The following is an 18,304-nucleotide window of genomic DNA, read 5'->3' as shown; positions in this document are numbered from 1 at the left end:
GTTGTTTTCACCTTACCCTTTTTTTCTATTGAGAAGCACTTTCCTGGAGAGTGGAAAGATGTTTGTTGGTGATCAGTCATTTCTAGTTTCTTGACATGCTTAAAATTTGGCCAGCATTGCCTTCATACCCTGCTCTCTAGCTAGTTGGTCTCTCTTCATGTAGCTAAGGCTGTGTTGGAATTGGAGTTAATTTATTTCCCAGCCTAAAGTTAAAACTTTAATAACAGTTCACTTTGTGAATTTCTCCTCAACAGAGAGGTAAAATAGATTCAAGATAAAGGGAGGTTGAGAGAGAGAGAGAGAGAGAGAGAGAGAGAGAGAATGGGAGAAAATAACATTAACATTATCTATCACAGGCAGTCATAAAGAATTCAGCAATTCAATTATTTCTCATGTATGCATTGTCAATAAATTGTCAGAAGAAAGATCTTCAGAATAAATGAAAAACAATTTAAGTTTTTGATCTTTGGGATTTTAGCCAACACTGCTTCCTTCTCTGTGTTTTGCTGATGCCTCAATATCAGAAACAGGTGAAGAAAGGGAAACATTAGTTAGAATCTCAGTCAATTGTGTTTACTTAAAAAGCTGAATTGAATGGACTGCGTTTTCATCAAAAATCTCAGAAGGTTATTTACTTAGTAGGAAAGGAAGACCAATGGATTTTAAAATGTCTTTTAAATGTTCTCTCTGAAGTTGTGTTGTTTTCCCTTTTTCTCTTTACTCTCCCCCCACCACCCTACACACACTATTAAACCTATATGTGTACTCCTGATCCCTCTTCTTTTTCTCTCTTCCTGTTCTTTTCCAACTGCCATGTGGCATTTCCCACTCTCTTCTCTCCATATGGCTCTGTTCTTATTTCAGTCTCCTACTTACATGTCTCGTAATTAATATTATCTGTTTTGTTCTTTGTTATTTTTCAGGCAGACATGCCAATTCCATAGCCTGATATATGCTTTGGTCTTTCCTAACTCAAAGCAATTTTTTCAGCCAATATTTAGTGAATTCCTGCTAGTACTATTACTGAAAACATTTGTGGTCTGGAAGGTTATTGTGTATTTTAAGAACTTAATGACTATTCTCCTTTTTCCTTCTGTTTTGAATTCTGTAAATCATAAACAGAACATTCAACGCAAAACCTTTTAAGCTGCATACAATGAAAAATTTTTTTTGTCATTTTGTAAAACCCTATTAGATTAAGTTGAGTATTATCTCTGTAGCTTTCTGTCTTTTGAACTTGGTTTTCCTGTCCAATAGACTTAATTGTGCTTCATCAAATTAATGATGATGATGCTATTTCATTTCTGAAACCCTTAATAATAATTTATGTCTTCAGGAAGGGAGTGAATCACACAAGAGGATATAGCTAAGATTCAGATAGGAGGGAGTCTTGGTTAAGCAGGTGGGATAAATGGTACTTTGATGTAGAGATAGGTAGCTCTCTTCCATCTGGCTGATGGATGGTGATGTATTTCTCAGTGTAATACTATTAGTGCAGTTGAGCTGATTATTATGTGCAAGGAATGAAACATAAAGCATGCATAATTTGATTTTGAGAAGGTGCTTAGTTTATCATCAATTTGTAATGCAGGCAGAAGATTTTTTTTCTATTTTTTTTCTGTTTGCTTAAATAAGGCTTTTAGGATTACTGGCATTTTAGAATTCATTTTAGAATAACATTTGTTCACAATAATCAAGTCTCTAAAAAGATCAACTTAGGAACTCAGTGTAGTTTTTTTTAATCTTCTTGTTAATGGACCACATGTCCAAATTATACTGTGGAAAATTTCCATTTGTTTCCATTTAATTTATTTGTTTTTCATGTATTTTAGTGGCATGCCTTCATCTCTCTTGCTCTACTGTGCATCTTGACACCCAGAAATAATCTTTCAATACTGATATTATCATAAGCTTAATTATAGAAAAAGGCTGGCATTGATTTTTAGCGGTAGTTTAGACTGGATAGATTTAGAAATTATGTACTAATCACTTTGGTTTTATGATCTAAAACTAATCAGGACCTCTAAATGTTGATTACCCAACATTATCTAAAATGCAGAATAGTTTAATATCAGAAACATTCACACTTCTGTTATACCATTTTCTCCAACCTATGTTGAATGTACCAAAAAAGAGACAAAAGGATCCAGCTGTGATGAAGCAGGGGATCCAAAGCCTGCAGAGTAGCCTGGGCTTCAAAAGTGGTGCTGGAAAAGCTGATAATGGTTTTCAGATAGAAATATGTTAGGTCAGGAACATTTATGACAGTTCAGACCTTCTTTGAGCAATGTAAGAAAATTCAAGCTCTTAAAAATAATTGAAAGCAAGTTTTATGATCTAATAGTAGAAATAAATCATCAATTGGGTCTTAAATTTAGTTTTAGCCTCCTGGTTCAGCTGCATAAAAGATAGATGCACAGGTCTGAGAGGATTAGCCTCACCTTTACATTTCCCCACTTTAAAAGTCCCCAGTAATTTCTTCACTTTGACAAGTCCTTCTCTTACTTAATTTAAATATTTTGCTAGAAAGAGGTGCTAAGTAGACAGTGGAGAAAGCTTTAAATAATTTCTAATCATTTAACCGTGAAATTATAAGTGATGTGGTTTAACCAAGCCCTATACTAAGGTTCTTGTGGACATTCATACAGATAGACATATCACGCAATTAACTACCCAATTAAGTATTTAAGTATTTTCTACATTCTCCAAAAAAAACATAGTTTTCATTTTGAGAACTTCTCAAGTCTCCATTGTGTTTCTTTATTCATCATATGCAGTGTTCCCTCTCAGCACTCAGAGCCCATAGGATGAAACACATGCCTGAAGAAGGCATATTAATATATGTATGTTTGGTAGTAGCTTGGTCAGGAGTAAAAATCTTAACATTTTTTAAAGATTTATTTGATAAGCCAGTCATTGTGAATTGGCAGAAAAGCCAAATTATGAATTCCTCATCTCAGTGAGCTTTCAACTATAGATGTGGAATTTCATGTTGTGAAACACTAACTATATTTTGCTCCTTCCTAACCTATCCCCCTTTAATGAATTTTCTCCCTTGACCCCCTGTCCCTTTTCCAAAGTGTTTATTTTTGATTACCTCTTCCCCCTATCTGCCCTCCCTTCTATTGTCCCCCCTTTTTTATCTTCTTCCTCCTTCTTTCCTGTGGGGTAAGATACCCAATTGAGTGTGTATGTTATTTCCTCCTCAGGTCAAATCCAATGAGAGAAAGATTCACTCATTCCCCCTCACCTACCCCCTCTTCCCTTCCCACAGAACTGCTTTTTCTTGCCACTTTTATGCGAGATAATTTACCCCATTTTATCTCTCCCTTTCTCCCTCTCTTAATATATTCCTCTCTCAACCCTTAATTTGATTTTTTTAGTTATCATCCCTTCATATTCAGTGCATTGTTTTCAAAGCTATTTCTATACAGCCAGCTCTACCACACCAGCACTCCTCCTCCCCCAAGAACCGCCAACCCAGAACACCACTCAGATCTTAAGCAGGCTCTGCACTCACACACAGATCTGTCACTTGATTCCTCCCACCAGGTGGGCCTGGGGCCAGAAGCACCTGCATCTGTAGTTCTGTAGCTGCACCACCCCCAGTGCCCCATGCTCCCCACTGTGGCCAAACCCCAAACTCCTTTCATTCTGCCCCCACAGCTTTTCCCACTAACCTTCTCTGTGGTTTTTGGTGTTTGTGGGTTGAAAAGTCTTGTAACTGCCACAGCTCACTGATTCAGGGTGCTAGGGCCTGTTCTGCTGGGCTCCCAGTCTGCTTGGTCCTGCCTGCCCTTGCCCACTCTGGGTTCTGCTCCCCTTCGCTCCCAGCTCCATGTGATAGACCTCACCCAGCGACCATCCAGGCTGTCCTGAGCTGGAGTCCTGCTTCCCTCTGCTGTTTTGTGAGTTCTGCAGTTCTAGAATTTGTTCAGAGCCATTTTTATAGGCTTTTGGAGGGACTTGGCAGGGAGCTCGTGCATGTCTCTGCTTTCCAGACACCATCTTCTGTAACGTAGGTTTTTAGAGTGGCCTGGGGACAATGAGAAAACAATAATGAGAATAAGCATGCCATATGTGAGACTTTGTGTTTTGCAAAGCTCCTCACATATCTTATTTCATTTTATCCTACCTTTGGAAGTAGGTGCTATTATTGACACCATTTTACAGATGAGAAAACTGAGGCCGACAAAGGTTAGTTGACTTGCCCAGGGCCACACAACCATAAATGTTAAAGGGAAGATTTGAATACATTTTCTTCACTCTGAGATTGACTCTTTATCCGCTATAGCAACTTTTGTTTTGTTTTTTAAACACACATATACCCATTCCATGACTTCCTGTCTGATAGAATTTCCTATGTGATAACCAAAAATTAAATGATAGCTATAAAAAATAACTATAGATGCTTTGTCCATACCTGTCCATGTCTTTTTTTACAAGTCTCAATGATTTTGTCACAGTGGAGAATCCTTCCACCAATAAAAATCGGAATCTCACCATGACTTAATAGATGGGCTTCAAGGCTTATGACCAAAAAATCCACCATAGTAAATGATCCTTTCAAAATTCAGATTGGCTGGTCCTGGAATGACAGACCTACATTCCATCCGGCACTAGATCATACTCAGGGCCTCTCTAATTTTATCATACTTTCCAGGGCTTAACAGCAATAGTCTTTGGTCCTTTTCATACCATGATGAGGTTTCAGAGTAGAACTTTCATGGAGGGAGATTTTATACATACACACACACGCACATACACACATATTTAATATACACATGTATATGTGTATATCTGTGTGTGCAAATTCATATCAATATATACATACATTTATGTATCTAAAAATGATAGACATATTTATATCTGCAACAAAGAAAATGAGGTTATTAAGCCATATATAAGAAAACAAAAGCTGCCATCAAGAACATGTTAAATTACTTTTCCATAAATTTTATGCCCCATTACTTTGTGTTTACTTTGTATATCATCATAAATCCATGTGTTGTTTCCCCTAATAAAATATAAATTTACTTGGGGCTGGAACTATGCATTTTTGTACCACTGGTTCCTAGAACAATGCCTGGAACAAATATTATCAAATTAAGTAGTATTTGTAAAAAAGAGCTTAGTACAGCTTCTAGCACATAGTAAGTGCTTAATAAATGATTTTTCCCTTTCCCTCCACCTCCTCCCCGCCAAAAAAGCAAAAAAAAATCCTTTGACAATATAAGCATTTGTCACTATGAATAGAAGGAAATTAAGCAATCAGAAAAAAGGCAGTCCAAAATAGTCCCTTAGTAACATTAGAAACAAGAAGCCAAAGTTTCTGGTGATATTATTAGTGTAAGAAAATTATGAAACAGTTGTTCAGATAGTGTTCCAGATAGTTGAATTTTGAGTAAGGATTGATTTAACTTAACTTTTGATGGCTTAAAGTATGACTTCAACAATAAAAATCACGTAGATTTTGATCTTTTTTCTCAGTGTAATGAAAATAAAATCTTTGAAAAAAGTTCTCAATGATAATTTGAATAAAAAGAAGGGGAAATATTTGAACTCAGCAATTTAATGCAGGAATTCTCTGCTAATAGATTCTTTTGGTCCTTTTCCACTTTGCCCATCTAGAAAAAGTAGTTACAATACACATAAAAGTGAAAGTAACTTGAGAGGCAATATCTACTTGGGGACCACTGGGCCCCACAGTATGACTATGTCTCTCTTTGGACTCAAAGTTCTATCAGATGAATCTTTTATGTACGTGGTGATATTATCTAGAATGAAAGGTTACTTATGTTTCTTCAATTAAAAACATCAAATAGTCAGGATTCATTCAATTTATCAGCTTTAAAACAGTCCAAGAAAAATCAAAGTCATATGTACTTTTAAAAAAAGGAATATAATATTCCTTTTGCATCTCCAAGTATTATATCCACAGCTCTCTAAAAATTAGGTGTATTTTTTAAACTAGAATATTATTAACAAGGAAATAGCTTGACCTGTCACCATTCCAAGTCATCTATGAATTCTTTTGTCCTAAAGAAGACAATTAGTGTTCTAATTTGAGGACAAACGTGGTAAAGTAAACACATTGGTCATTTGTAGGTAGGACTATTATGTGTGAACAGTATGATGACATATAGACACTTATGGCAGATCTCCAGATACGTGTTCATAACCTCAAGGACTTGCTATCCTACATTCATTGTCCCATACATCGCTCAGCATCTTAAACTCTCTATACTTGTGCCATCCTATCATTGCCTGTCAGCAAACACTCTCTGAATGTGCCTTTCAGAGGAATAAATGCATTTTGATATTCACATCATATACAGAACTGACTGTACCATAGAGCCAAGGTGGGTTCATTATACAGAATAACATAGTGATCTGGGGCAGGAATCATTCAAAAACTTGTGAAGTAGTTAACAGGAGAAAGAATAGATGCAAAAGCCTCTATAAGTCAGCATGTGGCCAAAAACAACAGCAGGTGTGACCATATGGCAATCAAAGCAAACTCAAATTTTTGCCACACTGCCTTCCTGGAGATAGTAAAACTCAGAGTACTCAGAGAAAAGCAATTTACTTTGTATATTTAAATTTTTCCCTCTTCATCCACTCAATTCAGACAAGGAACAAGCTTCTTATCCCTGCTGAACTTCTTGGCAGATGTTTATGCTTTTTGAAGTTACAATACAATCTTGAGCCTATTGTACAAAACAAAATTTTCAAAGAATTCTCTTGAGAATGAAAATAATATTCTCAAGTGCAATGCCAATTTCATGATCGGCAGAAAGCCATACAAAAAAATTGAAGTTAGCAATTTTATTTCAGAATGAAACATTAGGCAAGCTAAATAGTACTCTCACTAAATAAAAGTGCAGACTTCTAAGTACAGGGACTTTATTTTATTTTCGCCCAACAACTAATAACCTGAAAAGACCTATTTTAAAAATATAAAAATTTCCTACTTAGGTGAAAAAATCACAAAATGAAAATGAAATGTTATATGAACATATAACTCTAGATTTATAAGCAGATTGTCTTCCAATTTACTGTTTGGTTGTTTGGAGGCTAGACATTTTTTTCCTGAAATATTATAAGGTATGTATATCTTTCCAGTTTAACTCATTTAGCCTATAATGCAACTGAACTAAACTTATAATGATATTCTTTAACATTACCCTTCGCGTGTATATTTCTATGGTTCAGCCACATAAAGGGTTGGGTTTTGAGGGAGTAATCTTGTAGTCTTCCTGTTTTCAAAAGGGAGAATGGGCATTTCACTATAGCTGTGGAGGCCAACCCATTAGCTTGTGGTGGGAAGGGAGCTTGGTAGTAACACGCAGATAAAATCAGAGAACCTCAGAATTGGAAGCAAATGTGAAGGCCATCCATTCTGATCACCACCTGAACCATCCCACCTACAACACCCTTGACATAAATGCCCACTCAGCAACTGCCTGAAGGCATGATCTTAGAAGGCAACCTATTCTGGACTGCCATAAGTAGAACTACATTCTGCTCTGGTAGAGACAGTACCTATACAGATGAGGTCATGTATGTGCTGATGGATTAAAGGAAGAAGGAATTGATAGGGAATTCTTTCCTTCCTATATCTTCTATTTTTCTGAGTCCTCAAGCAGAACAAGACTATATACCCTCTTCCACATGATAGCTTTCAAATACTCGAAAAAAAAATTATTCACTCCCATTCCCCCAAGTCTCTTTTTTTTCTATAGATTCAATAAACTCACTTCATAAGATCATACATTTAGAGCTGCAAGGAACCTCAGAGATCGTATAAAACCGCACACACTTTTAGCAGATAAAGAAACTGAAACCCTGAGAGGCTGAATGATTTGGACAGTCTAAAAGTAGTAGGATCAGAGGTTTTACTCAATTCCATACTTGGCACGCTTTCCATTCTACTATGCTGCCTCTCCTTTCCTTTGACTAATCTTCACCTGACCTGGGTTTGAATCCCTTCCCCATCGTGTTTTTCCTTCCCTTGGCACAATCCATCTCATCAGTGTTGTTCTAACAATGTGTTCCCATAACAAAACCCAATATTCCAGTTGTGGTCCAACCACGTGTTGCTCCATCTCCTCCTCCATAACTGTGGTGGTGACTGGTTTCCTATTCATTGTGAAAAGAGATCAGAGCATGTCTTATTCTTAAGGACCCCTGGAGAAGAGGCAGGCAGCATGTATAGTGGAAGGAGCATTGGAAGTGGAGTCAGAGGATTTATTCAAAACATATCTCTGTGACTTACTATATGGATGACATCGAGCATGTCACTTAAATATTCAGGACTTCAGTTTTCTCATCTGTAAAATGAGAGGATTGGGATGAATATCTTTTAACCTCTCCTCTAGCTCAAAATTTGTGATCCCTCCTTCTGGTTCAGATAAACCATCCATCTGCAGAAGACTTCTGTAAATCAGCATCAAAAAACCAGAGTGGACCTTAGTGATTGTCTGGTCTAAATTGCTTGTAGATAAGGAAACTGAGACCCTCAAAGGTATTTGAAATTAGGGATCTGTAATTAGCTGTAGCACAAGACTATACAGACTGGTTAGTTTGAATTATGCTTATAGGAAAATCAATCATTATATAAAATGTTGCTTGAAATTCTCTATAGAAGCTGAAACACACACACACACACACACACACACACACACACACACAAGTTGGCCTGTTCACATCAACTTAGACATGTTATCTTTAGTGCTTGTTTGATTATTCTTTTTTTCCCTTCAAACTAGAGTTACTACATTTATGATGATAAACCTAACCCAGATTTATGTGTGTGTGTGTGTGTGTGTGTGTGTACACACACACACACACACACACACATGTAGATACATGTAAGCAGTAAGTTCCTTAATGATTTGAATTTATATGCCTCTTATTTTCACCATCACAGTGGGTTTGGGGGCCATGAAGTTTTCCAATTCTGTGGTTTTTATAAACTGATACATTAAAAACCAAATACAATCATTTGTTGACTGAATAGAAATTAGATTCCTTTCTTAGTTGTTATTGTGTGATCTAAAAATATGACTTTTATATACTACCACATTACTTGATGTTAGAAAAAAATGTTCTATTATTTTTTGTAGTTTTATAATTGCAGAAGTACTGAACACTTGGTGTTTTTTTTTTCTGTTGAGCCCACTTGCCAGACTACTAATTGATGTTTACCATTGTAGTTGTTTACTCTTTTAATTATGCCGGCAAACATGGCACAATTACAAATAACGCAAGATATTATTATTTCTAGCATCATATAATTTGCCAAAATTTACATTCATCTGTCACATAACAAGTTTCCTCTATTTTGTCTTCCTGTCATCCTGAAGAATGAAAATGTAATTTCCCAGAGGCCTTTAGAATTGGGGGTGTATTAAATGTAGCTGAAATTAGGTGATTAATAATTTAGTTTTAGGTCATGAATCAATTTCATGTGATGCTGAAGATCATTTGCAGCCCTAGATGCATTAAGTGGTAACAATGCACTTTTTAGATCTAAAAAGCTTTAAAGGTTGACTGCCCAACCTAATTAAACCACAATCTTCTATACAAAATTATTTCCTTTTGTACTGACTTTTCTCAGATCTTCTTGACAGGAAAATGTCACCCCACTTGACAGGTGGTAGACAGGCTATGTGGTACCATAATTGGAGAGAAAAGGATAGCTTAAGGCTACAAGATCTAATGCTGTGTTTGCCTTTTGGGGCAGGGGAGGTTGGGGTTAAGGTTTCTACGACAGACACAAAGGGCCTTAGCAACTAAGTCCAATACCATTTTGTCCTCACTTCCTCCAGAGGTAATTATCTTACTCCATCAACAGTGCTGTCAGAAATTGGGCACATAATTCAACATTTAAATGAACAAGCAATGTAATATTTCCTGTCTCCCAATGGAATACTTTGCAGCTCACATTCTTCTCTGTCACTCGTTCACTCTTGATATATGTCCCATGTGTAGTCCTTGAATGCCTCCTGTCCCTTGTGTTTCATTACAGATGTTGGCTCCGGCTTGACACCTACTTCATTTGGAGCTTTATAGGACCAGCGACCTTGATAATCATGGTAAGAACTCCTAATTAACTACTCCATCTCCCAGGTCAAAAAAGAAAACTTTCACTGTTCCCTTACTGTATATCTTTAATTTACATAGATTAATTTGGGGGAAAGCATGTGCTTATTTGACCCCACCTAACTCAAGCAATTAGACGTTCATTATGGGAATATCTTTGCATTATAAAATACTTGATCAAATCTGTTGGGAGAAGAAAACATGCAGCGGAAACAATGTGCACAGCTTGGTGGACTTTTAGGAAACTAGGCTAGAAAGCCTATTCTGCTCTAGCCTTAGGGGAAAAAAAAGAAAAAAAAAACTAGTTTGTATTTTGATCCAATGATACTTTTCATTTCTGAATTTTAAAGCATCAAACAATTCAGATTTGTGTCACCAAGGCAATTGGCATGAGTAATAAAATCATACTCAAAAGTTAGGGAGAGGAGAAAAGGAGAAATCCTAATTTTTTCTTCACATGAAGTCAATGAATTTCATGATTAATAAGACAATGTCTTCACAGCAAAAAGTAATGTAAGAAAAAAGAAATTAATCTAACTTGATATAGTTTTTTTTTCTTCTTCTTCTTCATGAATTGTTGAAGTGTTAAGTAGAATATTGATAGGTGAAGAAGCATCCAAAGCTACTTGACTTGCACTATAGATGAGTTAAAAAGGAAGAGAGATTCAAAATGCGATTGTCTTTATAGGTCACATTTATCTGTGATATGAAAAACTAGACAAGGATTTTAGGATTTTTTAAAGTGCATTTCTGCATATTACTGAGCCTTCTGGATCTAATAATTTCAGCGATTAGTTTTCTCTACTACCCTACATAAATTCTGCCTGAGACTAGAAACTAAGATGACTTTTACAATCCTGCATACCGATTATTCTAGAATCTACTCAGGTTTTTGTATTTAGACCTTTTGCATAATGCAATGTTTGAACATTGCAACTTGTGATGATTATTTTGGGAATATCATCAGTGCAAATTTGATAAGAAACATGTATTAACTTTTATTTTAAATATACTCCACAGAGAAAGAAAAGAGCTGTTCAATGTTTGGTTTTGTTTTGATTTTCTACAACATAATTTGGACCACTTCTTTTGACATCATGATTGCTTCTCTCTTTATGTGTAGTTGGCCCCAAAGTGGTGCCTAACTCAGTGGTATCCTAATTCCCCTAACCGGTTTCTTGCCTTGACTAAAATACTAGATAATCATCTGTGATTCAATCTCTTTAAAACTAGTGAGAGTTAATTTCCCAGAGCAACTCATCTGTTCCAGAGAGTAGACTTACTTCTTCTCCACTCCAGTTCTGCTCCATAACACAACCTTTTATATTCCAGCTTAATGTAATCTTCCTTGGGATTGCTTTATATAAGATGTTTCATCATACTGCCATCTTGAAACCTGAATCTGGCTGTCTTGATAACATCAAGTAAGTGAATTTCCCTTCCTTTTTTTGGTCTGCTCAAATAGGACTGTTTCTTTTTGCCCTGAATATTGCTATGTGCCTCAACAAGAAAGGAAAGGGTAATGTATTGTCTTTATGGAATATTGCTGAAGTGGCTCATTCTGCCTGAGAATAAATGGGATGAAACGTTTATCTTATAAGGGACTTTCTTTGCCTCCTAAACACTTATTTGCAGCATTGTTATTTTCAGATTTTTCTTTGTAAGCAAAACTAAGATAATTTTGTTTTTGTTTAAAAGAGCAATGAATAAATTCAAAATAGTTTGAGATTTTAATTGGTCATTTAGGGTTAATATCTGTAGTCTTTGGGGAAAAGAATGAGTTGAGTTTATAATGAACTACAATTATTTGTGACTTGTTGTTTGGTTAGTTATATAAGTTCTCTCTGAGTAGCTATCCACCTAGCCAACACATAATGCACATTCACTTACTACACTCAAAATAGAGGTAAATTTGGTTAAACTTCTCTAATGTCAGTGTGCCAAGCAGTCCTAGACTCTATCCTTACCTTTAAGGTTGGTTCATATTTTATAAGAGAAGGGTAATACTAATAGTCTAATGTTAACTATTCCACATTAAAATAAGTGATCGCTTTTCAAATACTAGATCAAAATTGTCCTTTGAGAAATTGCCATCACAAGTTTTTTGGGGCTCTAGAACTTATATTCTTCCCTGCACAGTAGTGAAATGTTATACCCCTCTTTTGACAAAAAAATCCTGAAACAAACATTGGTGCAACATTCTGCAGTGATTTAAAAGTGACATTGCATAATTTCTCTCTCACGCAGATGTTGCTTTCATTGCAAACAAGGCACAGTGCAGGAGTCTGTAAAGAACAGGGGAGATCAGTTCCCTTCCTCTTGGGGGGCTTTAATTATGTTCTTATGCATCTGAGCAGGGGTAAACCACTCTAGGTCACCACCACCCCTTTCTCTCCAGCATTCTTCTTTCTTTTACTTTACTTCTTTGCGTTACTCCTTTTCCTATTATGTGCATGGTTTGTAGAACATAGCAGGTACTTAATAAATGCTTCCTGAATTGAACTGATTGTTTCCATCTATCCCACTTTACCAAAGCTTGAAATCCTGGACAGGTAGGTGTACATAGCTGGAGGTGATGAGAGAGAGGAGAGTGAAAAGGGCAAAGTTGTAGGGGTAGGGGCAGAGGCGGGGTTGTTATCAAGGAATGGTTCTGATTTTCTACATTTTTTCCCTTCACCTTTAGCACTGACTAGACCACTTAACAAGCTTTCAGGTCTGCCTAAGGGTCTCAGAAATACTGCATTTGTAAAGTAAAGAATAAAATTTTAAAAGAACAACAGTTTTTTTTTAAGCAGGGAAATTATTTCATTTTACAAGAGTGTATCTATGTACTGAAAGAATACAAATCCTATTTTTAATATCATAATTGCCTAATAGATTTTGGTTTATTTTAGCATGTTGAGAATAAATGATTTCAAAGGCATGCTTGTTTTCTTTTCACAGAGCAATCACACATAAGCCCAAATAAAAGTAACTTCAAAAATCACAGATATTTAGACTGGCATGTGTTTACCTTTACCAGATGGTAACAATATGAAAATACTTTATGTTTAGTGATTCCCAAACCTTTCTGACTATTTTAACATCAAAGATCCCTACATGAGAATAGTGATATCAAAGCATTCATCTAATAACAAAATAGATATTTCCAGCAACACTGGCACACAACTGTAATCCCCAGTTCTGGAGAAGACTGAGTTTGTTGGGTCACTTGAGCTAGGGAGCACTCAGCTACAGTAGGACTGAAGACAATCACTATCATCATTAGGTCTGACATCAATATGGTGAGCCAATGGGAGTGGGAGGCTACCAGGCTGTGTAAGGAGGGGTAGACTGTTAGAAATGGGAATAGGTCAGAACTTCTATGCTGAATAGCAGTGGGATTGGCCCGTTAGTAGATGCAGCACTGACACGTAGGGAGACTCATTCTCCAAAAAAGGAAAAGAAAAGAAAGCAAAAGACTACGTATACTAAAAAAAGGCTACTATGAATTTACTAGTTTTACATGAAGCTGCATTTTATTACTCACAGTTGTTTCTGTGTACATTTAAAAGATAGCAATATATACACATATGAGACATAAATTGTTCCCTCAACAGAAGGCATATCTGCTAAATAAAGTTTATCAGGTACACATAGTTTCACAAACCCCTTGCTTTAACTCCATCTCTGTCACATCTTCCCTCAACAAGGTGTTTGGGGCTCTCCATATTGGGTAACATTGCTTTAAATATGTGTATATTATGTCACAAAACTAAATGCTAAGTAAAATCAGAGGAAAGTTGGGTGAATGTGATATCTTCCTAGTGATTTCAGCAAGTATAGCAAATTTCCCTATAATAATCTGTGACATATTAGTAACACGGACACAATCGATCCCTCATTTATTCAAAAATTACTTTGAAAGTGAAGAAACACTGTCCTAATGTTAGCATAACATTTTCATGTTAACTTTTATTGTTCCTTACTAAATCATATCCTTTCTTAGTCATTATTAAATGCATAAATGATACCCTCTGGGTGGAATTTAGAAACATATTGTATTGCATACATTTATGTATATGTGGGTATGTATGTTGCTTGCTTACATATATACTATAGCTTAACTAATCACTTCAGTTATCAGAAGACAGTGATTATGCTAGAATAAGGAAAGTTGTTATTCATAGACCATTAATATCCAAAGCAAAATCTATACAAATTATTTGATAAAATTAAATATTGGGGATGAATAGTGAATAGTATAAATACTTCTCCCCCCCACTGAAAATGCTGTAGCTTTTTCTTGCAGAGGAAACTGTGTGTATGTTTTCTAATTGATGAATTATTAGCAAATTATTTGAACAGTGAAATTTGTAACCTCTGATATTATGTGGGTATAACTTGCATATTGGCATTATTTCTGATTTTGAATTTAATTCACGTGGCTTAAGAATTTGTGTCACTGGTAACAAAGGTACCATCGCATTGTTAGGTTTAGTTTTGCTTTAAAAAACCACTTCTCCTCATCAAGTCAAGAAAGCAAAGTCCTTTAAGAAAAATTATAATTGGGCAAAGCTACCCGTTATTTTCTGTGAGTAATCCTTTATACTTATTTTTGCTAACTTTGTAAATTCACCAGGATGTTATTCAACAGGTTATTTCAATAATTTTATCATATTTTATAGGTCCCTAGTATATGTGTGTCTGAATGGTATTATGCTCATTAGATTTGGTTAAAATACTTTCAAAATACAATTAAAATATCACATACATGTTGTTTATATTATTCAAAATACCTTACCATCCCCAGCCTTGCTATATTAAAATAATCTCTCCTAATTTCATTGTTCTGTGTCATATACAAATTGAGGTATTTTAACTTCTAATTTATTTAATTTTATGGAAAAAATCTACCAAAAGTATTTGTTGTATGACATATTCACTTATGTTAGAAATCAGCTTGAAAAAGTCCATTTCGCACTTTCAGTTTTCATGTGCATTTTCTTTTAGTGAGAATGCACTCATGATATTGTTTTTTGGGCCACTTTAGCAACAACAAAACATTTGATCACTTTTTACTAGTTAACTCGAGTCAAGGTCAATTACCTTTCTTTTTACATTTTAACTACATATTCAACTTTGTCAAAATGTATTAAAATTACAAAATTTAAGAGCATATGCTTTTTATAAAATCAGATAATGACAGATTTGAACCAAAATCAAACATAAAGATATATTTTATAATGTGATAAATTTTGTCAATACCAGTCATCTCCTTCAAAAATGAACATAGAACAAACAGAGAAATGGGAAGTATGAAGCAATTTAGTTGAAACATGAATCCCATTTCAATAATTAATGAACTTTTATAAGAAAAAAGAAAAGAGCAAATGACCGCCCCTCCAAAAAATAAAATAACAATATTGAATGAACTTGTACACAGTCTCAGACCTTTAAGAATGTATACCAGATTGTGGCAGATCTTTAATGGGAGGCAAAGGAATTCGAATTTTACTAATTATGTGAAGAGTAGTCTGAGAATAGTTTTTAAGAATTTGAGTTATATAAGATTTATGCCTTAGAAAAATTATTCTTGCAATGATATAAAGAAAGAATTGGAAAAGAAAGATGGAAAAGTCAGGAAAAGCAGTTAGTAGACAATTGCCATATTGAGTATGTAGTGAAATGAAGCCTTTGATTGTCACTCAATCATTTAACAGTTATTAAGTTTATTTTATTCCTTACTTATTCCTTATTACAGACACTGTGCCTTATAATTGTGGTAGCATGAGCAGGGAGTGAGGACTGGATACGAGAGATTTTATGGAGATATAATTGAAAGAACTTGGCAACTGGAGTGGATGTTGAAGTGAGAAAGAGAGAAGATTCAAAGATGACACCAAGTTTTGAAAATGGTAGACCTGGTAAATGCTGATGTCCTAATAGTCAAGTCAAAAATAGGAATAGGTGTCAAGGTTGAGATGACAACTTCAATTTTGAGATTTGTTGAGTTTAAGGTACTAGTGGATGTCTCCAGTTGAAAATTAATTATAGCAATTGAAGGTGTGGTTCTTCAGTAGTAGTCTCAGTAGTCAGAACTAGAGATAAAACTCTATGATGCAATTGTATAAACATAATAGTTGAAGTTGTGAGAATGACCGAATGCCAAAGGAAAGAGTATAGGGAAAGAAAAGAGGAGCAAAAATAAGAGTCTTAGGGAATACCTACATTAGATACAGAAGAAGGAGGACAGGGAAGAGGATGAGGACAAGAAGGAGGAGGGAGAATACAGTGAAAAAGATGAGGAAGTGGTTAGAAAGGTAGAATGAAAACTAGTTGATCAAGGATTGTGTCTTTGAAGTAAAGAGAAGAGAAATGAGAAAACAGGGAGAGCAAACATTTCTAAATTTAACAAGGCTCACAATAAGCAAATCTGTGTGAGACAGACCAATTCTGTTAGATAAATGATAATATCCAATCACATTTTTTAACCTCCCCTCTCAGCAAAGAACTTCTAAACAAAGCATGCTCACCCTGTCCATTACTGTTTGTGTAATCTCCAGCTAGATTTAAAGGGTTGGTGATCAAAAATACACCTAATACAGTTACAAATATGAAACTTGCCCAAGCTATTTAAAATCAAGATATTAAAGGCCTTTCTTTGTTAGATCACTATAATCAATCTCTGTCACTATTTTTAATGTGATTTGCTGAATATGCGTTAAGTGTTCAACCACATTAGGGCTCACATTTTTTAAGGACAATAATAGTTTTAAATGTCACTTTTCTTTCACCAATGTTGTGAGGTACGTAGTACAGTAGAATTTTCATGCCTAGTGTAAAGATTATGAAATCAAGACTTAAAGATGTTGTTATTTGACTAAAGATGCATAGTTATTAAATGGTATCAGAGATAATAATTGAACCTAAGTCTTCTTAGTTTGAGTCCATTGCTCATTCCATCATAACAGACCAACTCTTACTATTTCATAGTAATAATGGAAAATTGCAAGATCATAGAGTTAGACTTGGAAGGCAACTTAGAGTCCATTAAGGTCAGCATCTTCATTTTATAGGTGAGGAAACTGAGGCACAGGGAAGTTAAGTGACCTGCCCAAGAGTACACCATGATAATCTGAGGCAAAATATTCAAACTTAAGTCTTCTTGACTCTTAAGTCTTGTGCTCTGTCTGCCATGTCACCTAGATAATTTGTGATGGCAAAAACAAATTTGTCTCATTTTTAGTAATGATTTTTCTATCAATCGGTTGGTCAGTAAGCATTTATTAAGCACCCACTGTATGCCAAGAACCGAGGTAAGCGCTGGTGATACAAAGAAGCACAGAAACATGGTCTCTGCTCTCAAGGACCACACCTTTTAATGGAAAAGACAACATACAAACAATTATGTAGACTTAAGATATATACAGTAGAAATGGGGATAATCTCAAAGGGATGACACTAGGGGCAGGGGGGAAGGACATTGAGGAGAATGTCAGGCTATATGTCTGATGGCAAGTGGGATTTCTGCAGTCTTGAAGGAATCCAGGAAAGCCAGTAAGCAGAGGTGAGGAGGGAAAACGTTCTAGGAGTGGAAGAAAAGGATTATCACATGGGAGAAATAGCAAGAAGCCCAGTGTTGCTAAATTGTAGAGTACAGGGAGGGGTGGGGGTAGTAAGGTATAAGAAGACTGGACTAGAAAAGTAGAAAGGAACCAACTTATAAAGGACTTTAAAAGTCAGAAGATCTTCTTTTCTGATCTTAGAGGTAATAGAGAGCCTTAGAGTTTATTGATTAAGTGATTTAGAACCTATGGAATATTCAGTTCAAGACAGGCTGTTGGTGATACAAGACTAGAAGTCAGGAGAGAGATTAGGGGTAGATAAAGAGATCTGAGAATCAACTACATAGAGATGTTAATGGTAACTGATAGAACCCTAATTGTGATAGCATAACTGAAGAAGAGAGTCCACAGCAGGGCCTTGAAGGCCACCCATGGTTAATGGGCATGACCTGGAGGAAGATCAAGCAAGGAAACTGAAGAGGAATAGTCAGACAGGAAGAGAACCAAGAAAGAGAGTGCTGTCACAAGAAACAAGAGAGGAGTTTCCACAGTATATCACAGGAATTATATTCCAGGGTACATTTCTGTGACATTCCAGGAGTATATCACATTTCTAAATAAATTCTTTCCCTTTCCTCAGTTTAGCAAGC

At 35.6% G+C, this 18,304-nt stretch overlaps 1 protein-coding gene across 1 annotated transcript in view; it reads left to right on the top strand.

Annotated features, from left to right (window-relative positions):
• The window catches only part of ADGRL3 (adhesion G protein-coupled receptor L3), a 373,586-nt gene that overhangs the window by 259,575 nt on the left and 95,707 nt on the right, over positions 1-18,304 (top strand). Inside the window, exons 14-15 of the mRNA XM_036763952.1 lie at positions 10,034-10,100; positions 11,440-11,531. Of these exons, the coding sequence (XP_036619847.1) occupies positions 10,034-10,100; positions 11,440-11,531 (159 nt within the window). The remainder of the gene's footprint in view (positions 1-10,033; positions 10,101-11,439; positions 11,532-18,304) is intronic.

Source organism: Trichosurus vulpecula, chromosome 6 (assembly GCF_011100635.1).
Source record: "Trichosurus vulpecula isolate mTriVul1 chromosome 6, mTriVul1.pri, whole genome shotgun sequence".
In the NCBI taxonomy this organism is placed as follows: domain Eukaryota; kingdom Metazoa; phylum Chordata; class Mammalia; order Diprotodontia; family Phalangeridae; genus Trichosurus; species Trichosurus vulpecula.
This window is presented reverse-complemented; position numbering and strand designations above follow the sequence as displayed.